The sequence below is a fragment of the Anolis sagrei genome, chromosome X, assembly GCF_037176765.1.
Source record: "Anolis sagrei isolate rAnoSag1 chromosome X, rAnoSag1.mat, whole genome shotgun sequence".
Taxonomy (NCBI): Eukaryota; Metazoa; Chordata; class Lepidosauria; order Squamata; family Dactyloidae; genus Anolis; species Anolis sagrei.
The window spans coordinates 105,470,525-105,495,524 of record NC_090034.1 but is presented as its reverse complement, the minus strand read 5'-3'; the positions used below and the strand labels follow the sequence as shown (position 1 = coordinate 105,495,524).

The 25,000-nt window shown below is 45.9% G+C and overlaps 1 protein-coding gene across 1 annotated transcript in view; it reads left to right on the top strand.

Annotated features, from left to right (window-relative positions):
- LOC132780893 (leucine-rich repeat and fibronectin type III domain-containing protein 1-like protein) overlaps positions 1-25,000 on the top strand; it is a 91,234-nt gene that overhangs the window by 53,034 nt on the left and 13,200 nt on the right. The window contains exon 3 of the mRNA XM_067461083.1: positions 24,328-24,947. Coding sequence (XP_067317184.1) covers positions 24,328-24,947 — 620 coding nt within the window. The remainder of the gene's footprint in view (positions 1-24,327; positions 24,948-25,000) is intronic.

The following is a 25,000-nucleotide window of genomic DNA, read 5'->3' as shown; positions in this document are numbered from 1 at the left end:
CACAGTTTTGTTGTTGTTCATTCGTTCAGTCGTCTCCGACTCTTCGTGACCTCATGGACCAGCCCACGCCAGAGCTCCCTGTCGGCCGTTACCACCCCCAGCTCCCTCAAGGTCAGTCCAGTCACTTCAAGGATGCCATCCATCCATCTTGCCCTTGGTCGGCCCCTCTTCCTTTTGCCTTCCACTTTCCCCAGCATAATTGTCTTCTCGAGGCTTTCCTGTAATGCCCAAAATATAATAGTAATAATTTTATAAAAATAATATTTTATAAATTATATATTTATTAAATATATTTATTATTGTTGTTATTATTGTTATTATTATTATTATTATTATTATTATTATTTTGGATATATATATATATATATATATATATATATATATATATAATATCCAAAAATATTATATATATATATACACACACAGACACACACATATATACCTGAACACATACACACAGTATGTAATGCCCAAAAATATAATAATAATAATAATAATTTTATAAAAATATTTTATAAATTATATATTTATAAAATATATTTATTATTGCTGTTATTGTTATTATTGTTATTATTCTTTTGGATATATAGTGTCCAAAATATTATGTATATACACACACACATATATATACCTACACACATACACACACAGTATGTAATGCCCAAAAATATAATAATAATAATTGTATAAAAACGATATTTTATAAATTATATATTTATATTGTCGAAGGCTTTCATGGCCGGAATCACTGGGTTGTTGTAGGTTTTTTCGGGCTATATGGCCATGTTCTAGAGGCATTTTCTCCTGACGTTTCGCCTGCATCTATGTCAAGCATCCTCAGAGGTAGTGAGGTCTGTGGGAACTAGGAAAAAGGGTGGAATGACCAGGGTGGGACAAAGGACTCTTGTGTGAGCTAGGTTTCAACTGACCACCTTGATTAGCATATAATGGCCTGACAGTGCCTGGAGCAAATTTTTGTTGAGAGGTGATTAGATGTCCTTGTTTGTTTCCTCTCTGTTGTTGTTGTTGTTGTTGTTATTATTATTATATTTTTGAAGGACTCTTGTTGTTGTTGTTATTATTATTATATTTTTGGAGGACTCTTGCCTGCTGAAGCTAGGAGTGAATGTTTCAACTGACCACCTTGATTAGCATACAATGGCCTGACAGTGCCTGGAGCAAACTGTTGTTGAGAGGTGTTCCTTGTTTGTTTCCTCTCTATTGTGGTTGTTGTTATTATTATTATTATTATTATATTTTTGAAGGACTTTTGTCTGCTGGAGCTAGGTGTGAATGTTTCAATTGACCACCTTGATTAGCATTTGATGGCCTGACAGTGCCTGGAGCAAACTTTTGTTGAGAGGTGATTAGATGTCCTTGTTTGTTTCCTCTCTGTTGTTGTTGTTGTTGTTGTTGTTGTTATTATTATTATTATTATTATATTTTGAAGGACTTTTGTCTGCTGGAGCTAGGTGTGAATGTTTCAACTGACCACCTTGATTAGCATACAATGGCCTGACAGTGCCTGGAGCAAACTTTTGTTGAGAGGTGATTAGATGTCCTTGTTTGTTTCCTCTCTGTTGTTGTTGTTGTTATTATTATTATTATTATATTTTTGACACACAGATATATATATATATATATATATATATATATATATATTCCAAAATAATAATAATAATAATAATTGTTGTTGTTGTTGTTGTTGGAGTTGAAGTCCAAAACGCCTGGAGGGCCGAAGTTTGCCCATGCCTGCTTAATGTCATGCTTCCATTGGAAGTGATTCATTTCAATGGGGCTTGTGTTTCCCCTGCAATCGATTGTCGTGTCCCGAGATGGGAATCTTTGCATTACAAGGCGCATCCTGTATAAAATTTGCACTTCTTTTGGTGCATAAAACCAGAATTTCTGCAAAGGAAGCAGGATTTTCTGCGTGGAAGGCAATATTTCGCGGTGTTGGATAGGAGCGAAGTTCAAAACAACTGCATTTTATGAATAAACATGTTTAAAAGAGAGAGAGTAATCACTGGCCCTACAACCGAAACCAATTCATGCAAATGAAGGCTGCGCAGGAAAACATATTTAGAAAAACCAGACAGGAGACATAATTACTATTGATAATAACCCTGCTCTTTAAAAACACACACTCACACACACAAATTTGTAATTGAAATAGGATTTTTTGTTTATTTCCGCTCTCTATAAGGTTATGTTATGTTAGTTTGGGGAATAAGGACATGCCTATTTGCATTTTCCCCCCAGCTTCAGTCACATTCAGTTTGTTCAAAGGGTTGGAACTCGGTCTCATTGAGTTCTTCCTGCAATTTGCAGGGATTCTTAACGATGCGTATTTTTCTATGTTGTCTTCCATCCAAATCATTGCGGCTCCAGGACTCACCCTCCACTCTGCCCTATTTCCGGCTATGAGCAAATCGCTCATATGATGCTGTGGCGGTCTCCCATCCAAGTCCTAACCAAGGCCGACCCTGCTTAGCATCCAAGAACAGGCATTGTGGGAGTTGTAGTTTGGAGAGGCACCAACACTCTTTGTCAACATTGTGTGTTTTTCTATGTTGTCTTCCATCCAAATCTTTGCGGTTCCAGGACTCACCCTCCACTCTGCCCTATTTCCGGCTATGAGCAAATCGCTGGAAGCTGTGGCGGTCTCCCATCCAAGTCCTAACCAAGGCCGACCCTGCTTAGCATCCAAGAACGGGCATTGTGGGAGTTGTAGTTTGGTGAGGCACCAACACTCTTTGTCAACGTTGTGTGTTTTTCTATGTTGTCTTCCATCCAAATTGTTGCAGTTCCAGGACTCACCCTCCACTCTGCCCTATTTCCGGCTATGAGCAAATCGCTGGATGCTGTGGCGGTCTCCCATCCAAGTCCTAACCAAGGCCGACCCTGCTTAGCATCCAAGAAGAGGCATTGTGGGAATTGTAGTTTGGTGAGGCACCAACACTCGTTGGCCATCTGGCTTCTACTAAAATCATTAGAATCCTAGAGTTGGAGCAGACCTCATGGGTCATCCAGTCCAACCCCATTCTTCCAAGAAGCAGGACAATCACATTCAAAGCACCCCCAACAGATGGCCATCCAGCCTCTGTTTAAAAGCCTCCATAGAAGGAGCCTCCACCACACTTTGAAGCAGAGAGTTCCACTGCTGAACAGCTCTCACAGGTTGGAAGTTCTTCCTTATGTTCAGGTGGAATCTCCATTCCTGGAATTTGAAGCCATTGCTTCATTGCGTCCTTGTCTCCAGGGCAGCAGAAAACAAGCCTGCTCCCTCCTCCCTCACCTCTTGATCCTCTTGATCCAAGGAGCCACCATCACACTTCAAGGCAGAGAGTTCCACTGCTGAACAGCTTTCACAGTTAGGAAGTGCTTCCTAGTGTTCGGGTGGAATCTCCTTTGAAGCCATTGTCCACATCCTAATCTCAGGGCAACAGAAAACAAGCCTGCTCTCTCCTCCCTCACCTCTTGATCCTCTTGATCCAAGGAGCCTCCATCACATTTCAGGGCAGAGAGTTCCACAGCTGAACAGCTTTCACAGTTAGGAAGTGCTTCCTAACGTTCAGGTGGAATCTCCTTTGAAGCCATTGTTCCACATCCTAGTCTCCAGGGCAAGAGAAAACAAGCCTGCTTCCTCCTCCCTCACCTTTTGATCCAAGGAGCCACCATCACACTTCAGGGCAGAGAGTTCCACTGCTGAACAGCTTTCACAGTTGTTCAGGTGGAATCTCCTTTGAAGCCATTGTTCCACATCCTATTCTCCAGGGCAACCAAAAACAAGCCTGCTCCCTCCTCCCTATGGCTTCCCCTCACATTTATACATGGCTATCATGTCTCCTCTCAGTCTAACCCTTCACCTTCTCCTCCTCTTTGTCCTCCTTCACTTCTTCTCTCTCTCCTTTTTCTCTTCACCTCCTATCTGTAGTCCTTTTCCTCCTTCACCCTCTCCTCCTCTCTTTTCGCCTTCTTTTACTCCTTGATTGTCTCCTCATCCCTCTCATTTACCTCTTCCTTCTTCAGCACCTCCTCCTCTTTCACTTTCTCCTCCTCCTCCTTTACTCTCTCCTCCTCATCCTTCGTCTCCTCCTCTTTCTTTTCTTCTTTCACCTTCTTCTCCTTCTCCCTCTTTTCCTCCTTCACCTCCTCCTCCTCTTTGTCTTCCTTCACCTTCTTCTTTTCCTTCTTTTGCTCCTTCACCTTCTCCTCCTTGTCGTCCTTTTCCTCCTTCACCCTTTCAATTTTTTCTCCTCCTCCATCTTCTCCTCATCCCTCTCATTTACCTATTCCTTCTCCTTCAGCACCTCCTCCTCTTTCACTTTCTTCTCATCCTCCTTGTCTTTCTCCTCCTCCTTTACTCTCTCATCCTTCATCTCCTCCTCTTCCTTTTCTTCTTTCACCTTCTTCTCCTTCTCCCTCTTTGCCTCCTTCACTTTCTTCTTTTGCTCATTCACCTTCTCCTCCTTGTCATCCTTTTCCTCCTTCACCCTTTCATCTTTTTCTTCTCCTTCATCTTCTTCGCATCCCTCTTATTTACCTCTTCCTTCTCCTTCAGCATCTCCTCCTCTTTCATTCTTCTCATCCTCCTTGTCTTTCTCCTCCTCCTCCTTTACTCTTTCCACCTCATTCTTTGTCTCCTCCTCTTCCTTTTCTTCTTTCACGACCTTCTCCTCCCTCTTTTCCTCCTTCAACTCCTCTTTGTCTTCCTTCACCTTCTTCTTTTCCTTCTTTTGCTCCTTCGCCTTTTCCTCCTTGTCATCCTTTTCCTCCTTCACAGTTTCACCTTTTTCTTCTCCTCCCCATTCATCTTTTCCTCATCCCTCTCATTTACCTCTTCCTTCTCCTTCAGCATCTCTTCCTCTTTCACTTTCTTCTCATCCTCCTTGTCTTTCTCCTCCTCCTCCTTTCCTCTCTCCTCCTCATCCTTCGTCTCCTCTTCCTCCTATTTGTCTTTCTCCTTTACTTTATCCTTCACCTTCTCCTTCTTGTTGTTCCTTTTCCTTCATCACCTTCTCCTCTCCTCCTTTCACCTTTTTCTTCTCCTTCATCTTTCCTCCTTCACTTTCTTCCCCTTCTCCTCCTGTATCCTCTCCTCTTCATCCTTTTCTCTTATTTATTTTCTTCCTTCATTTTCTCCTCCTTTTTCTCCTTTACCTCCTTCTTCACCTTCTTCTCTCCTTTCACATTTTCTCCTCCTATCTTTCCCCCTTCATCTTTCCTCCTCTTTGTCTTTCTCTTCCTCTTTCTTTTTCTCCATCACTTTCTCCTTCTCCTTCTTGTTGTTCCTTTTCCTTCATCACCTCCTCCTTTCACCTTTTTCTTCTCCTTCATCTTTCTCCTTCACTTTCTCCTCCTCCTCCTTCTCCTTCACCTTCTCCTTCACCTTCTTCTTTCACATTTTCTCCTCCTTCTCCATCTTTTCCTCCTCTTTGTCTTTCTCTTCCTCCTTCTGTTTCTCATTCTTTCTCTTCCTCCTTCTCCTCCTCCTCCACTTTCTCCTCCTCCCCCTTCTTCTCCTTCACTTTCTCCTCCACCTTCTCCTTGTTGTTCCTTTTCTTTCATCACCTTCTCTTCTCCTTTCACCTTTTTCTTCTCCTTCTTTATATTTCCTCCTTCCCCTTCTCCTCCTTCTCCTCCTCTACCCTCTCCTCTTCATCCTTTCCCTCCTCCTCTTCCTTTTCCTCTTTCACCTTCTTCTCCTTCACCTCTTCCTTCTTCTCCCCCTCCTGTGTCTTCTTTTCCTCCTCCTCATTCCCCCTTGTCTCCCCTTCTCTCTCCTTCCTTTCTCCCCTCCAAAGGGAAGACTTAATACCTTTACGCTTAGAAGCATCAACATTCAAACAAGCTCCCCTTCCCTCCCCTTTCCTGGCTGCCTTTCCTTCTTCTCTCCTGGGAGCCCAGAATGAAATTCGAGCAGCCAAAGACAAGACGAGCCTTCAGAACATGCCCAGGCTGCAAACGCATTTACACCCAGCTATACCATTCCAGCTGCTTTTCATACCTTGCCTTGAAAATACCTAAACTAAGGAACTGGGAGGGGGGGGGATCAAAACCCCTCAAACTCATCTTGGGGCTTAGAAAGTTGGATTAAGGAGGCACAACTGATCTGGGATCGTGCACCTGTAACAGATGGCGGGTTTGTTTTTATTTTCAGCTTGCAGAAATTCAGAGGTTGCTTCTTCTTCTTCTTCTTAGGCGATCCCTCATTTTCGGAGGAAATTGTCTTCCAATATTCTTGTGGGTCCGTATGTGGCTGTGGACCCCTATTCTTGATCTGCATCTTCTCCCGCAGTGAGGGCATCGGTTTCCAGGTGGAAGGCGGTCTCGGCCGGGGTTGGCTTGACATGCCTTCCTCTTGGCACGCTTCTCCCTTTCACCCTCCATTCGTGCCTCTTCAAATTCTGCAGCACTGCTGGTCACAGCTGACCTCCAGCTGAAACATTCAAGGGCTAGGGCTTCCCAGTTCTCAGTGTCTGTGCCGGAGTTTTTAAGGTTAGCTTTGAGCTCATCGTTAAATCTCTTTTCCTGTCCTCCAACATTCTGTTTTCCGTTCTTGAGTTCGGAGTAGAGCAGCTGCTTTGGGAGATGGTGGTCGGGCATCCGGACAACGTGGCCGGTCCAGCGGAGTTGATGGCAGAGGACCATCACTTCAATGCTGGTGGTCTTTGCTTCTTCCAGCACGCTGACATTTCCCCACCTGTCTTCCCAAGAGATTTGCAGGATTTTCTGGTGGCAGCGCTGATGGAATCGTTCCAGGAGTTGCATGTGACGTCTGTAGACAGTCCACGTCTCACAGGCATAGAGCAGGGGGGAGGACAATAGCTTTATAAACAAGCTCCTTGGTCTCCCTACGGATGTCCCGGTCCTCAAACACTCTCTGCTTCATTCGGGAAAATGATGCACTCGCAGAGCTCAGGTGGTGTTGTATTTCGGTGTCAATGTTGACTTTGGTGGAGAGGTGGCTGCCAAGGGAGCAGAAATGATCAACATTTTCTAATGTTACAACATTAAGCTGTATCGCTGGCATTGGAGAGGGGTTGGCTGGTGTCTGCTGGAACAGCATCATCTACACAATAGAATTAATGCAAGGCTGGTGGAAGCAAAAGCCACCAGCCTTGAAGTGATGCTCCTCCGCCATCAACTCTGCTGGACTGAAGGCCACATTTTCCAAATGCCCAAAGATCATCGTCTCCCGAAACAGTTGCTCTACTCCGAACTCAAGAACAGGAAACGTAATGTTGGTGGGCAGGAAAAGAGATTTAAAAATGGGCTCAAAGCCAACCTCAAAAACTGTGGTACAGATACTGAGAACTGGGAAGTCCTGGCCCTTGAGCACTGTAACTGGAGGTCTGCTGTGACCAGCAGTGCTGCAGAATTCAAAGAGGCATGAATGGAGGGCGAAAGGGAGAAATGTGCCAAGGGGAAGAAGGCACGTCAAGCCAACCCGGACCGGAACTGCCTTCCACAGCTAACTGGAGGTCAGCTGTGACCAGCAGTGCTGCAGAATTTGAAGAGGCACGAATGGAGGGTGAAAGGGAAAAATGTGCCAAGAGGAAGAAGGCGCATCAAGCCAACCCGGACTGGGACTGCCTTCCACAGCTAACTGGAGGTCACCTGTGACCAGCAGTGCTGTAGAATTTGAAGAGGCACGAATGGAGGGCAAAAGGGAGAAATGTGCCAAGGGGAAGAAGGTGCGTCCAGCCAACCCGAACCAGGACCACCTTCCACAACTAACTGGAGGCCAGCTGTGACCAGCAGTGCTGCAGAATTTGAAGAGGCACGAATGAAGGGCAAAAGGGAGAAACGTGCCAAGAGGCAGAAGGTGCGTCAAGCCAACCCTAACTGGGACTGCCTTCCACAGCTAACTGGAGGTCAGCTGTGACCAGCAGTGCTGCAGAATTCAAAGAGGCACAAATGGAGGGAGAAATGTGCCAAGAGGAAGAAGGCGCGGCAAACCAACCCGGACTGGGACTGCTTTCCACAGCTAACTGGAGGTCAGCTGTGACCAGCAGTGCTGCAGAATTCGAAGAGGCACGAATGGAGGGAGAAATGTGCTAAGAGGAAGAAGGCGCATCAAGCCAACCTCAACTGGGACTGCCTTCCACAGCTAACTGAAGATCAGCTGTGACCAGCAGTGCTGCAGAATTCGAAGAGGCATGAATGGAGGGAGAAATGTGCTAAGAGGAAGAAGGCGCATCAAGCCAACCTCAACTGGGACTGGCTTCCACAGCTAACTGGAGGTCAGCTGTGACCAGCAGTGCTGCAGAATTCAAAGAGGCACGAATGGAGGGCGAAAGGGAGAAACGTGCCAAGAGGAAGTCGTGTCAGGCCAACCCTGACTGGGACCGCCTTCTGTCTGGAAACTGATGTACTCACTGTGGGAGAACATGTGGGTCACGAATAGGGCTCCACAGCCACCTATGGACCCACCACCAAGACACCACATCTGGAAGACCATCATCCCCAAGCTACGAGGGATGGCCGAAGAAGGTTCTGCCCGAAATGCCTCAGCCAAAGCAGCCAGGGAGTGTCATCTCAGGCAATTGGCACGAAGTGTTTGCAAGCAGAAGCCATGCTTTTGATCCCCGGAGCTTTGAGGAAGGAATCCACTCCGAAAGAGGCCTCCATCTGACCAGGAATGAATGAAGTTGTCCTTAGGACACCTGAGGAACGCTGTGTTCCCGAAGCCGGACACGAGAGAGGCGTGGGACAAGGACTCCTGCCAATTTGGATGAAGGGAGGAAGGAAGGAAGCAAGGCAGAAAGAGACATCCCTTTGTGCACATGAAAGCCACCACTTTGATGGAGAGGGGGACGAAACGGGGGGAGTCCTCATGCATCTGAATGCTGTTTAGAGGAAAAGGCGAGATGAGAATATATATATATATATTGCCTTCCATTGCAAACCGATCCCCAAATCAAAAGAGATTGCGGCTGGGTACAAATGGACACCTCGTTCTGGCTTTGGGACACCCGTTTTTGGAACGGCTCAATTTAACTTCTCCTGTTTGGATCATAGAATCCTGGAGTCGGAAGAGACCCAAGGGCCATCCGACTCCATTCTGCCATTCGGAAAGACACAATCCAAGCCCTCCTGACAGATGGCTATAGATATGATTGAGAGCAGGAGACTAGATAGACAGATATGATATGTATCTATGTATAATTGTGCATCAATAGGAGCATAGTGTCTAGATCTAAGGAAGTAATGCTCCCCATGCTCTATTCTGCTTTGGTTAGACCACACCTGGAATATTGTGTCCAATTCTGGGCACCACAATTCAAGAGAGATATTGACAAGCTGGAATGTGTCCAGAGGAGGGTGACTAAAATGATCAAGGGTCTGGAGAACAAGCCCTATGAGGAGCGGCTTAACGAGCTGGGCATGTTTAGCCTGAAGAAGAGAAGGCTGAGAGGGGATATGATAGCCATGTATAAATATGTGAGAGGAAGCCACAGGGAGGAGGGAGCAAGCTTGTTTTCTGCTTCCTTGGAGACTAGGATGCGGAACAATGGCTTCAAACGACAAGAGAGGAGATTCCATCTGAACATGAGGAAGAACTTCCTGACTGTGAGAGCCGTTCAGCAGTGGAACTCTCTGCCCCGGAGTGTGGTGGAGGCTCCTTCTTTGGAAGCTTTTAAGCAGAGGCTGGATGGCCATCTGTCAGGGGTGACTTGAATGCAATATTCCTGCTTCTTGGCAGAACGGGGTTGGACTGGATGGCCCATGAGGTCTCTTCCAACTCTTTGATTCTAGGATTCTATGATCTTCTATATATATAAAAAGGTCGTCGTCGTCGTGAGTGGTTTAAAAACAAAAGAACCACTGGGCCAAAAGCCACCAAATTTGGCAACAAAACTCCTCACCATACAAGGTGTGACCAACAATAATAAAAATTAGGAAAACACTGAAAACAACTTAGCAATCCTTAATAAAAGGAGAAGCCATCACAGCGCATGCGTGCAGCTGTGGGGGGTGCGCACGTGCATGTAAGAGTTCCTCCATCGCCAGAGATTTGGACCTCACCACATGGGGGGGGGGGTGAAAGAGCCACGCCAGGGCAGGGGAAGAGAGGCGTGCGGCACCGGAAGCCCGGGCGGGGGTTGGTGCTGGGGTGGGGGTTGGAGACCTCTTGGGGGGAACGGAGGGAGGGAGGGAGGGGGCCCGGCTCAGTTTTGGAGTTGTAGTTCACCTACATCCAGAGACCGCTGCAGACTCAAACAATGATGAATCTGGACCAAACTTGGCACAAGCACTCATTACACCCAAATATGAACACAGATGGAGTTTGGTGGAAATAGACCTTGACATTTGGGAGTTGTAGTCACTGGAAGTCACAGTTCACCTACAATCAAAGAGCATTCTGAACCCCACAAATGACAGAATCGGGGCAAGCTTCCCACACAGAACCCCCATGACCAACAGAAAATACTTGAGGCCATCCAATCCAGCTCCCTTCATCAGGGCAAGAAAACGTAATCAAAGTCCTCCTCACAAAGAGCCATCCAGCCATAGATATAGATAGGTAGGTAGGTAGGTAGGTAGGTAGGTAGATAGATAGATAGATAGATAGATAGATAGATAGATAGATATGATTCACACACAGAGATATAGTATCATAGATTTGAAAGGGACCCTTAAAGAAGGACAACTATATGTTCCATGTTCCAGGGTGGGCAAACCAGGCGCTCTCCACATCAACACTGACAAAGAAACAGCAAGAAATACTGTTTACCCACAAGCAGAAAGAAAACTGCATATATTAGAAACCAACACTTTCTCATTACTTTATTTGCCAGATCAACAGACTGGGCCACAGCAACGCCTGGCAGGGGACAGCTAGTGTGTCTATATGTGTCTAGGTGCGGAATTCTATGATATATCTATCTCATATGAGTGTTTGTATGCAAATAGATATATAGATATATCTACCTATCTCTATATCAATCTATCATAAAACCCTAGAGTTGGAAGGGACCCCCCAAAGGCCACCCCTATATATGTGTGTGGAATTCTATGATATATCTATCTCATAAGAGTGCATGTGTGCAAATAGATAGATAGATAGATAGATCGATAGATCTATCTTTACATCTATCTATCAATCTATCATAAAAGCCTAGAGTTGGAAGAGACCCCCAAAGGCCACCCCTATATATGTGTGTGGAATTCTATGATATATCTATCTCATAAGAGTGCATGTGTGCAAATATATAGATAGATAGATAGATAGATCTAGCTCTACATCTATCAATCTATCATAAAATCCTAGAGTTGGAAGAGACCCCGAAAGGCCACCCCTATATATGTGTGTGTGTAGGCACATGTGAGTGCAAGGTCTATAGGATTCTTATATATGTGTGTGTGTGCATGTGTGTGGGTGTGGGTGTATATCTGTGTATATATGTGTGTGTGTGTGTGTGAGTGTGTGTGTGTGTGTGTGTGTATATATATATATATATATATATATATATATGAGAGGAATATATATCATAAAATCTTAGAGTTGGAAGGGACCTTCAAAGACCATCCATACGTGTGTGCGTAGGATTGTATGATATATCACACATATGCATGCATTCACACACACATATAGCATGTGTGTGTATATATATATCGCCTATGAGGGTCCCTTCCAACTGTAAAGTTCTATGATATATCTATATTTATATCTATACACACATTCATCTCTCTCTCTCTCTGTGCACATGTGTGTGAGATGGATATGTCCTGGAATCCTAGAGTTTGATGTATCTATATTTATATCTATACACACACACACATCTCTCTTTGTGCACATGTGTGTGAGACAGATATGTCCTAGAATCCTAGAGTTTGAAGGGACCCCCAAAGGCCATCCAGTCCAACCCCCTTTTGCCAGGCAGAAAAACACCATCTAAGCCGTCCCGACAGATAGCCATCCAGCTTGATGTATCTATATTTATATCTATACACACACACACATCTCTCTCTCTGTGCACATATGTGTGAGATAGATATGTCCTAGAATCCTAGAGTTTGAAGGGACCCCCTAAGGCCATCCAGTCCAACCCCCTTTTGCCAGGCAGAAAAACACCATCTAAGCCGTCCCGACAGATAGCCATCCAGCTTGATGTATCTATATTTATATCTATACACACACACACATCTCTCTCTCTGTGCACATATGTGTGAGATAGATATGTCCTAGAATCCCAGAGTTTAAAGGGACCCCCTAAGGCCATCTAGTCCAACCCCCTTTTGCCAGGCAGGAAAACACCATCTAAGCCCTCCCGACAGATAGCCATCCAGCTGTTAATTAAAAAAAATAATCTCCAGGAGACTCTATTGGACTCTCAGGTAGCAAATTCTAATTTCGAACAGCGCTGCTGACCATCAGGGCATTCTTCCAAATATTTTGGTGGGATCTCTCTTCCCTTGCCATGGGAATCCATTGTATCTCTGCAGAAAACAAGCCTGTTGAGTTAATGGAGCGCCTACTAATTTTGCTCTTGACTGTGCAGCAATGGAAGGGAAAAAAGGGGGGAGAGGGAAGAGGAAGAGGAGGAGGAGAGAGACGCTGTGACATTTTAAAAACAGCCGAAAAAAGTACCGATGATTAATCCGGACTGCCAAATTGGACATCTGGGAGGGATTGCAGTGGAGTTGATGCTCTTGTTACGTAGGTTGCAGGTCCCCTCTGGACTGTTTTGCAGAAACAGAAGCAGCTTTCTGTGTAGTCTCCTTATCTGGAGGATTTGAAGCAAGGGCTGAATGGCCATCTGTTGGGAAGGCTTTGATTGTGTCTTACTGGCCTTTGGGGTCCTTTCCAATTCTAAGATTCTACAGAAGCCTTTTGACAGAGACTGGATGGCCATCTGTTGTGAGGGCTTGGATTGCGTCTTCCTGAATGTCAGAATGTAGTTGGACTAGATGGTCTTTGGGGATCCCTTCCAACTCTAGGATTCTATGGAAGCCTTCAAGCAGAGGCTGGATGGCCATCTGTTGTGAGGGCTTGGATTGCGTCTTCCTGAATGTCAGAATGTAGTTGGACTAGATGGTCTTTGGGGATCCCTTCCAACTCTAGGATTCTATGGAAGCCTTCAAGCAGAGGCTGGATGGCCATCTGTTGTGAGGGCTTGGATTGCGTCTTCCTGAATGTCAGAATGTAGTTGGACTAGATGGTCTTTGGGGATCCCTTCCAACTCTAGGATTCTATGGAAGCCTTCAAGCAGAGGCTGGATGGCCATCTGTTGTGAGGGCTTGGATTGCGTCTTCCTGAATGTCAGAATGTAGTTGGACTAGATGGACTTTGGGGATCTCTTCCAACTCTAGGATTCTATGGATGCCTTCAAGCACAGGCTGGATGGCCATCTGTTGGGAGGGTTTGGATTGTGTCTTCCTGTCTGGCAGAAGGGGGTTGGTTTGGGTGACTTTTGGGGTCTCTTCCATCTATATGGTTTTATATTTCAATGAATAGGAATAGTGGGATCCTCTGACACCTTGGAGTCTGGTGGAGATTTCAAAGCAGGGGCCGGATGGCCATCTGTTGGGAGGGTTTGGATTGTGTCTTCCTGCCTGGCAGAAGGGGGTTGGTCTGGGTGGCCCTTGGGGTTCTTTCCATCAATATGATTCTATAGTTCAATGAATAGGAATAGTGGGATCCTCTGATGTCTTGGAGTCGGTTTTAATGAGGGACTGGAGGGCCATCTGTTGGGAGGGTTTGGATTGTGTCTTCCAGAATGGCAGAAGGGAGTTGGTCTGGGTAGCCCTTGGGGTGTCTTCCATCTGTATGATTCTATAGTTCAATGAATAGGAATAGTGGGATGCCTTGGAGTCTAGTAGAAATTTCAAAGCAGGGGCTGGATGGCCATCTGTTGGGAGGGTTTGGATTGTGTCTTCTAAAATGGCAGAAGGGGGTTGGTCTGGGTGGTCCTTGGGGTTCTTTCCATCAATATGATTCAATAGTTCAATGAATAGGAATAGTGGGATCCTCTGGTGCCTTGGAGTCTTGTGGAAGTTTCTTTTTTTTTTTTTAATTTGGATTTTATTATTACAATATAAAAAACAGACAATACAAGACAAGAACAGGACAACACAATACAGCTAAAACAAGACAAGACAATACAGCTAGAAGTACAGACAGTAGACTAACTTAACTGAATAGACATAACAACATAGAGACCGGAGTCGCCTAAGCACACTTTAGTCTAAATTTATTAGTACACTAACCTCCTCATAGTACTTATCTTCTCCCAGTACGAATATACTACTAGACACAAAAATTAAAAAGGGGAAAAAGAGGTTTACCACCTCTAATTTAGACTTCCTCTCCGTTCTACTCTGGTATTTTACGGGGAGTAAGAACCCCCTCTTATTCTGTTTCCTTAGGCATTCGCCTTTTCTTTTCCTTTATATTTCCGCCTTGTTCATAGCATCTACGAGTTCCTATTTACTATAATACGGATGTTAATATCTTTATACCCTGTTATTTTAGCGTGTGTTTATTTTGTGACTCTTCTTGATTTGCTTTATTTAATCTTCCTCTTTTTAAATTCCTTGTTCTTATATTTAGATATATTCTGCCTTTTCTCATATTCCTGGTTTATATTTCCATATGTGTTACTGTCTTCTGATAATATGGAATAATTTGATTTCCTTTTTCATGTAGTATTAATAAACTGATAGCTTTATTTTCTTTTCCCCGAGCCATTCCTTGACCGGAGTCCAGTTTGTTGCAGTTATGGGTGTGTTGCGTGAGACCGCGAGGATATACGATAGGTGGTCCATATTCATTGTATCGATTATCCTCTCTATCCAATCTATCTCTGACGGTATTTCTTTTAATCTCCAAACCTTGGCTAGCAGTATGCGAGCTGCTGTAATCAGGTATACAAACAATTTTTCCGTTTCTTTGTCCCACCTATCGTCTGATAGTCCCAAAAGAAAGGATTCGGGTTTCAGAGGGATGTTTTTTTTGAGAATTTTTTGGCAGTTCTCCTGGATGATCTTCCAATATTCCTTTATGTTTTTACACGACCACCACATGTGGTGGAATGTCCCTTCTTCTAATCCACATTTCCAGCATTTGTTGTTCATATTTTTAGAAAATTTTGCTAATTTAACAGGCGTTAAATACCATCGGTGTATTATTTTAAACCAATGTTCCTTGAAACCATAGGAGTATGTGAATTTCATTTTCCTATTCCAGATTGTATTCCATTCGTCCAGCGAGATCGATCCCCCAATTGATCTTGCCCACTTAATCATGTAGTCCTTAACTCGTTCTTCCTCCGTTGCCCAATCAAGAAGTAGTTTATATGCTTTTGTTATAAACTTTTTTGGGGGGTTTTCTAGGAGTCTATCCCAGGCCGTTGGATTTTCCATGAATCCCTTTTTGTTGTCTATCTTGAAATATTCTTTTAATTGCCAATACTGAAGCCAAGTGGTGTTACCAAGTTGTTCTTTTAGGGCTTCCTGTGGTTTGATTTTGATTTCCTTTCCCTCTCTTGTTATTATATCTTTATACGCCGGCCACGATCTCCAGCCCAATTCCTTCCTATGGTGGGCTTCCAGGGGAGAATACCAAAGTGGTGTCTTGGAGTACATCCTTTCTTTATGTTGGTCCCATACTTTTAAAAGGGCCGCTCGAATAAAATGGTTTCGAAAATTTTTCTCCACCCTTGCCTTGTTGTTCCACAGATAGGCGTGCCACCCGGTTCTGAGGTCGTGGCCTTCTAACATAAGTAATTTTTTGTTTTTTAATTGAATCCAATCAGTGATCCATTCCAGACAACATGCCTCAAAATATACTTTTAGGTCGGGCAGTCCTAAGCCTCCGCGTTTTCTGTCGTCAGTCATGTTTACATGGTTGATTCTGGGTTTTTGTTGTTCCAGATGAATTTTGAAATGTCCTTCTGCCAGTCTATAAATATCTGCTTTTTCCTAATTATCGGAAGGTTTTGAAATAGGTGTAACATTTTCGGGAGTACATTTGACTTTATTATCGAGATTCTGCCTAGCAAAGAGAGATTCATGTGTTGCCAGTTCTTCAGCTTTTCCCTTATCTCTTTCCACTTCGCCTCATAATTGAGTCTTGTGGAAGTTTCAAAGCAGGGGCTGAATGGCCATCTGTTGGGAGGGTTTGGATTGTGCCTTCTAGAATGGCAGAAGGAGTTGAACTGTATGGTCCTTGGAGTCCCTATATGATTCTACAATTCTATGATTAGGAATAGTGATATCTTCAGGCTCCTTGATTGGAGGTTTTCAAGCAGGGGCTGGATGACCATCTGTTGGGAGGGTTTTGATTGTGTCTTCCTGAGTGGCAGAAAGGGCTTAGTCTGGGTGGCCCTTGGGGTTCTTTCCATCTATATGATTCTATAGTTCTATAATTATGAATAGTGATAACTTCTGACACCTTGGAGTCTGATGGAGGGTTCGAAGCAGGGGCCGGAGGGCCGTTGGGAGGGTTTGTATTGTGTCTTCCAGAATGGCAGAAGGGGGTTAATCTGGATGGCCCTTGGGGTCCTTCTAATCAATATGATTCTATAGTTCTGTGAATCGGAATATTGGGATCCTCTGCTGCCTTGGAGTCTGGTGGAGGTTTCAAAGCAGGGGCTGGATGACCATCTGTTGGGAGGGTTTTGCTTGTGTCTTCCAGAATGGCAGAAGGGGCTTAGTCTGGGTGGCCCTTGAGGTTCTTTCCATCAATATGATTCTATAGTTCAGTTAATAGGAATAGTGGTATCCTCTGATGCCTTGGAGTCTGAGGGTTTTTAATGAGAGGCTGGAGGGCCATCTGTTGGGAGGGTTTGGATTGTGTCTTCCAGAGGGGCAGAATGGGGTCAGACTGGGTGGCCTTTGGAGTGCCTTCCAAGCTATATCTTCTAACACCTTGGAGCCTGTTGGAGATTTCAAAGCAGGGGCTGGATGGCCATCTGTTGGGAGGGTTTTGATTGTGTCTTCCAGAATGGCAGAAGGGAGTTAGTCTGGGTGGTCCTTGGGGTTCTTTCCATCTATATGATTATATAGTTCTACAATTACTAATAGTAATATTTTCCGGCACCTTGGAGTCTGATGGAGGTTTTGAAGCAGGGGCTGAATGGCCATCTGTTGGGAGGGTTTTGATTGTGTCTGCCAGAATGACACAAGGGGTTGGTCTGAGTGGCCCTTGGGGTTCTTTCCATGTATATGATTCTATAGTTTTACGATTACAAATAGTGATATCTTGGAGTCTGATGGAGGTTTCGAAGCAGGGGATGGATGACCATCTGTTGGGAGGGTTTTTGTGTCGTCCTGAGGGGCATAAGGGGGCTGGTCTGGGTAGCCCTTGGGGTCCTTGTAATCAATATGATTCTATAGTTCTGTGATTAGGAATAGTGTGATCCTCTGATGCCTTGGAGTCTGGTGGAGATTTCAAAGCAGGGGCTGGATGACCATCTGTTGGGAGGGTTTTGCTTGTGTCTTCCAGAATGGCAGAAGGGGTTGAGGCTGGGTGGCCTTTGGGGTCCCTTCCCAGCCTTTGGTTCTCCGATGCTCAGTCCCGGGGCGCCTTCCTTCCACGTGCCGTGTCCATGCCCACCCTTGCTCACGTTCTGCGTGGTAAGTAAGTAGGTCACTTCACATTGGCGCTTTCTTTCCGGCCAAGCAGGCAGGCAGGCAAGGAAGGAAGGAGGCTGGTTCTGGGCCAGCTGCCAGGGTGCCTGGGCTTCCCCAAGGGATGCGTCTCTGCCTCTTTCTTTCAGAAGGAGAAAAGCAATTCAGCAACGCAGAGCTGCCAAAAAAGATGGCCAGGGAGCGAGAAGGAGGGCTAGGATATTCTATCTACCCAAAACAAGACACTGCTGCTCCTTTTCCCTTCTTCCCCTCTCCACCTCTGACTTCTCTATTCCAGCATCGCCTTCTGTGAATCCTAGAGTTGGAAGAGATCCCAAGGGACATCCGGTTTTAGAAAGGCACAATCAAAACCCTCCTGACAGATGGCCATCCAGCCTGTGCTGAAAAACTTCCCAAGTAGGAAACTCTGTTGGACTCCCAGATATTCCACTAGAGCTGTAATGTATCTCCAAAGATCATCCAGTTCACCCGCCATTGCGACAAAAGGAAGACACAATCAAAACCCTCCTGACAGATGGCCACAAAAGGAAGACACAATCAAAAACCATCCTGACAGATGGCCATCCAGCCTCTGCTTAAAAACCTCCTTTAGACTCTTAGGCATCCGGATATTCCACTATTCCTAATCATAGAATTATAGACGCATATAGACAGAAGGGAGTACAAGAGTCATCCAGCCCAACCACATTTGGCAATACAGACACAATCCAATCAGTCCCGACAGATGGCCATTTAGGCTGTGCTTTGAAACCACCAGAAACAAAGACCCTGCTGTACTCCCAGGTAGTCTATATTCCACTACAATTGGAAGGGACCACCAAAGACCATCCAGTCCAACCCCCTTCTGTCACTCAGGAAGACACAATCCAATCCCTCCTAACAGATGGCCATCCAACTGTGCTGAAAAACTTTCCAAGAAGGAAACTCTGTTGGACTCCCAGATATTCCACTAGAGCTGTAAGGTATCTCCAAAGATCATCCAGTTCACCCGCCATTGCCACAAAAGGAAGACACAATCAAAACCCTCCTGACAGATGGCCACAAAAGGAAGACACAATCAAAACCATCCTGACAGATGGCCATCCAGCCTCTGCTTAAAAACCTCCTTTAGACTCTTAGGCATCCGGATATTCCACTATTCCTAATCATAGAATTATAGACGCATATAGACAGAAGGGAGTACAAGAGTCATCCAGCCCAACCACATTTGGCAATACAGACACAATCCAATCAGTCCCGACAGATGGCCATCTAGGCTGTGCTTTGAAACCACCAGAAACAAAGACCCTGCTGTACTCCCAGGTAGTCTATATTCCACTACAATTGGAAGGGACCACCAAAGACCATCCAGTCCAACCCCCTTCTGTCACTCAGGAAGACACAATCCAATCCCTCCTAACAGATGGCCATCCAACTGTGCTGAAAAACTTTCCAAGAAGGAAACTCTGTTGGAGTCCCAGATATTCCACTAGAGCTGTAAGGTATCTCCAAAAATAATCCAGTTCACCTGCCATTGCCACAAAAAGAATTCACAATCAAAACCCTCCTGACAGACGGCCATCCAGCCATAGACTCCAAGGCATCAGAGGATTGAAGTATTCCTAATCAAGTATTCCTAATCATATTGATGGAAGGGACCCCAAGGATCATCCAATCAAACCTCTTCTGCCATACAGAAAGACATCATCAATACCCTCCCAACAGATGGACATCCTGCCTATACTTTAAAACCTCCAGAAAAGGAGACTCTGCTGTACTCCCAGGTAGTCTATATTCCACTAGGGTTGGAAAGGACCCCCAAAGGGCATCCAGTCCAACCCCCTTCTGTCACTCAGGAGAACACAATCAAAACCCTCCTGACAGATGACCATCCAGCCTCTGCATAAAAGCCTCCATCAGACTCCAAGGAATTTGGGGATCCCACTATTCCTAATCACAGAACTATAGAATCATATAGATGGAAGAGACTGCAAGGAACATCCAGTCCTATCCCTTTGGCCATATAGAAAGACACAATCCAATCCTTCCTGAAAGATAGCCATCCAGCCTCTGCTTAATAACCTCCAGAGAAGGAGATTCCACCGGACAAGCAGCAGAGCTGTTGTTTTGTTCTCTGTTTATCAAACTTTTCAACCAAAAAGAAACCCACATCAGTGGGGCAGCAGACCCAGTTTGGGTTTTAGTCTGTACTTTAAATGAGCTTTCTCAGGTTTTGAAGCATGAGCCAAATGACCATCTGTAGGGAGGGTTTTGATTGTGTCTTCCTGCCTGGCTGAAGTGGTTGAACTGTGTGGCCCTTGGGATCCCTATATGATTTTATAGTTCTGTCATTAGGAATAATAATATCTTCAGGCACATTGGATTCTGATTGAGGTTTTCAAGCAGGGGCTGAATGGCCATCTGTTGGGAGGGTTTTGATTGTCTCTTCCAGAATGGCAGAATGGGATTGGTGTGGGTGGCCCTTGGGGTTCTTTCCATCTATATGATTCTATAGTTCTACGATTACGAACAGTGATATCTTCTGACACCTTGGAGTCTGATGGAGGTTTTGAAGCAGGGGCCGGATGGCCATCTGTTGGGAGGGTTTTGATTGTGTCTGCCAGAATAGTAGAAGAGGATCAGACTGGGTGGTCTTTCAAGCTACATCTTTTGACACCTTGGAGCCTGATGGAGGTTTCGAAGCAGAGGCTGGATGGCCATCTGTTGGGAGGGTTTTGATTGTGTCCTCCAGAATGGCAGAAGGGGGTTGGTGTGGGTGGCCCTTGGGGTCTCTTCCATCTATATGATTCTGTAGTTCAATGAATAGAAATAGTGGGATCCCCTGATGCCTTGGAAATGGTGGAAGTTTCAAAGCAGGGGCCGGATGGCCATCTGTTGGGAGGGTTTTGATTGTGTCTTCCAAAATGGAAGAAGGGGGTCAAACCGGGTGGTCTTTCAAGCCACATCTTTTGGAGCCTGATGGAGGTTTCGAAGCAGGGGCTGAATGGCCATCTGTTGGGAGGGTTTTGATTGTCTCTTCCAGAATGGCAGAATGGGATTGGTGTGGGTGGCCCTTGGGGTTCTTTCCATCTATATGATTCTATAGTTCTACGATTACGAACAGTGATATCTTCTGACACCTTGGAGTCTGATGGAGGTTTTGAAGCAGGGGCCGGATGGCCATCTGTTGGGAGGGTTTTGATTGTGTCTCCCAGAATAGTAGAAGAGGATCAGACTGGGTGGTCTTTCAAGCTACATCTTTTGACACCTTGGAGCCTGATGGAGGTTTCGAAGCAGGGGCTGGATGGCCATCTGTTGGGAGGGTTTTGATTGTGTCCTCCAGAATGGCAGAAGGGGGTTGGTGTGGGTGGCCCTTGGGGTCTCTTCCATCTATATGATTCTGTAGTTCAATGAATAGAAATAGTGGGATCCCCTGATGCCTTGGAAATGGTGGAAGTTTCAAAGCAGGGGCCGGATGGCCATCTGTTGGGAGGGTTTTGATTGTGTCTTCCAGAATGGTAGAAGGGGGAGAGACCAGGTGGCCTTTCAAGCCATATCTTCTGACACCTTGGAGCCTGATGGAGGTTCGAAGCAGGGACTGAATGGCCATCTGTTGGGAGGGTTTTGATTGTCTCTTCCAGAATGGCAGATTGGAGTTGGTGTGGGTGGCCCTTGGGGTCTCTTCCATCTATATGATTCTATAGTTCAATGAATAGGAATAGTGGGATCCTCTGATGCCTTGGAGCCTGGTGGAAGTTTCAAAGCAGCGACTAAATGGCCATCTTTTGGGAGGGTTTTGATTGTGTCTTCCAGAATGGCAGAATGGGGTTGGTGTGGGTGGCCCTTGGGGTCTTTTCCATCTATATGATTCTATAGTTCAATGAATAGGAATAGTGGGATCCTCTGATGCCTTGGAGGTTTCAAAGCAGGGACTGGATGGCCATCTGTTGGGAGGGTTTTGATTGTATCTTCCAGAATGGTAGAAGGGGGTCAGACTGAGTGGTGTTTCAAGCCACATCTTTTGACACCTTGGAGCCTGATGGAAGTTTCGAAGGGGGTTGGTGTGGGTGGCCCTTTGGGTCTCTTTCATCTGATGCCTTGGAGTCTGGTGGAAGTTCCAAAGCAGTGGCTGAATCTGTTGGGAGGGTTTTGATTGTGTCTTCCAAAATGGAGGAAGGGGGTCAAACCGGGTGGTTTTTCAAGCCACATCTTTTGGAGCCTGATGGAGGTTTCGAAGCAGCGGCTGAATGGCCATCTGTTGGGAGGGTTTTGATTGTGTCTTCCAGAATGGTAGAAGGTGGTTGGTCTGGGTGGATGTGATGGAGGTTTTGATTCAGGAAACCAAATCTCCCAATAGTTTATATGGGGGATTCATTGAAAGTCCAGACTGAGCTGCAATGGCCCAAGTCTAGATCCTTGAAATGCCCTTTAAAGTTCGGACTACAATCCGGAACGGATCCTCCATTCTTCTGTTATGGAAACGGCGAGCTAACATTGGGAGCCGTGTCATTCCGGGACGCTGGCAGTTTCCATTAAAAAGCATGAAGGGCAATTAGCATAAAAACAAAGCGCGTAAACGGCGGATCCAAATCGCAGATCATATCCGGATGAGTGGAAAATAAAGAGCAGCTTTGAACTCGGAAGGAGCGTGGCGTTTCGGTGTTGCTCATCCCATTGAAGCAAGTGCAATCTGCGGCAGCATCCGCTCCTCCACTGCCACCACACTCCCTCATTAATAATTCTTGGCAATCTGGACCACGTTGGGGTATTTTTAGCCACCGGTGCTTTGGGTTTGCATCTAGGAAACCATCCTTCGCCTCGCACGCCTTGTGCAAGATGACAGGGAAGGAAAGACTCCCTTCGCCATCCGCCAATTAGCCCCAAGCTCCAAATGCCATGGCTTTTTTTCATCCAAATCTTACATCGCTGACCTTTGTTATCCTCGGAAAGCGGTGGTTGCAGGAAAGAGCCATTCCTGTAAAACATGGCTTTCAAATGATGTGATTGATTTATTGCAGTGTCTCTTTCTGTGTGTTTTGGATTGAAATCGACACGGAGGAAATGGACTATAAATCACAAATCCTGTAAAAATCTGTTGCTAGTTGACTTTATGTCAGTGCTTCTCAACCTTCCTAATGCCGTGACCCCTTAATACAGTTCCTCTTGTTGTGTTGACCCCCAACCATAACATTATTTTCATTGTTACTTCGTAATTGTAATTTTGCTACTTTTTACCCGTGATATGAGATTAGGTCTCTGGTTGGAGAGAGCTAAGGAAAAGTTAATGCAGTGGTTCTCAACCTTCCTAATTTATTTATTTATTGTGTCATCAGCAACCAGACCATTGTATTACATTTCTAACAGAAGAAAACAAACAAACAAACAGATAAAAAACACAAATTTTGCAAACTTGGTAGTTGGTTAAATGTCTTTTGACCAGTATCTGGCCACTTGGAGTGCCTCTGGTGTTGCCGCAAGAAGGTCCTCCATTGTGCATGTGGCAGGGCTCAGGGTGCATTGCAGCAGATGATCTGTAGTTTGCTCTTCTCCACACTTCAATGTCATGGATTCCACTTTGTGGCCCCATTTCTTGAGGTTGGCTCTGCATCTTGTGGTGCCAGAGCGCAGTCTGTTCAGCGCCCTCCAAGTCACCCAGTCTTCTGTGTGCCCAGGGGGGAGTCTCTCATATTGGTATCAGCCATTGGTTGAGGTTCTGGGTTTGAGCCTGCCACTTTTGGACTCTCGCTTGCTGGGGTGTTCCAGTGAGTGTCTCTGTAGATCTAAGAAAACTATTTCTAGATTTAAGTCGTTGGCGTGCTGGCTGATACCCAAACAAGGGATGAGCTGGAGATGTCTCTGCCTTGGTCCTTTCACTATTGGCTGCTACTTCCCGGCAGATGTCAGGTGGTGCAATACCGGCTAAACAGTGTAATTTCTCCAGTGGTGTAGGGCGCAGACACCCCGTGATAATGCGTCATGTCTCATTAAGAACCACATCCACTGTTTTAGCGTGGTGAGATGTGTTCCACACTGGGCATGCATACTCAGCAGCAGAGTAGCATAGTGCAAGGGCAGATGTCTTCACTGTGTCTGGTTGTGATCCCCAGGTTGTGCCAGTCAGCTTTCATATGATATTGTTTCTAGCACCCACTTTTTGCTTGATGTTCAGGCAGTGCTTCTTGTAGGTAAGAGCACAGTCCAGGGTGACTCCCAGGGATTTGGGTGTGCTGCAATGCTCCAGTGGGATTCGTTCCTTCCCAGGTAATAATCCTCAGAGCTCAGGATGCTTGTCTGTTCTTAAGGTGAAAGGCACATGTCTGTGTTTTAGATGGATTAGGGGTCAGCTGGTTTTCCCTGTAATAGGCAGTAAGGGCGCCTAGAGCTTCAGAGAGCTTCTGTTCTACCATCTCAAAGCTCCCTGCTTGAGCGGTGATGGCACGGTCATCAGCATAGATGAAACTCTCTGTCCCTTCTGGCAGTGGCTGGTCATTTGGCAGGGGGTTGGACTGGATGGCCCATGAGGTCTCTTCCAACTCTTTGATTCTATGATTCTATCCTTCCTTCCTTCCTTCCTTCCTTCCTTCCTTCCTTCCTTCCTTCCTTCCTTCCTTCCTTCCTTCCTTCCTTCCTCTTTCTTTCTTTCTTTCTTTCTTTCTTTCTTTCTTTCTTTCTTTCTTTCTTTCTTTCTTGTAACTTGGGAACTGCATGTATCTGACACTGACCTTCTCCTCTTCTTCTCTGCAGAATGATCCCCCCGAGTAGCAAAGCCTTCTTGCTGAAGGACCTGGCTTCCGGCCGCGACTACAACCTGTGCGTCTTGTCCGTCTACGATGACGGCGTCACGGCTCTGACGGCCACCCGGAGCCTCGGCTGCGCCCAGTTCAGCACCCCACAGGACGGTTTGCAGTGCCACTCACTCCAGACCCAGTTCCTGGGCGGCACCATGATCATAATCATCGGGGGCATCATTGTGGCCTCCGTCCTGGTCTTCATCATCATCCTAATGATCCGCTACAAGGTCTACAGCGGCCAAGACGAGCAGAAGAAGGCCAAGGTCAGCAATGTCTACTCACAGACCAACGGCAACCAGCCAGCCTCCTCATCCTCCGCCGTGCCCTGCTCGGTTTCCAAGCCCGAAGGTTGGGCCGGGGACGGGTCCGCGGCCGTGAGGATCCGCAGGGACTGCAGCGTGGTGGCCCTCAGCAGCAAGGACTGCGAGAAGGGGCCCTGGGCTCCAGGGCCTGAGATGGGGCCCGAAGAGGCACCCTCTCCCCGAAGGAGGAGGAGGTGGTCGCGGACTAATGTCGACCTCCATAACACTTGCCCTGGCTCCGGCCCAGAGACCTCCAGAGCGGAAGAGCAAGGTAATGCAAATGGGGCAGAGTGTCCCTTCGCTTGCAAAGTGTCCCTTCGCGTA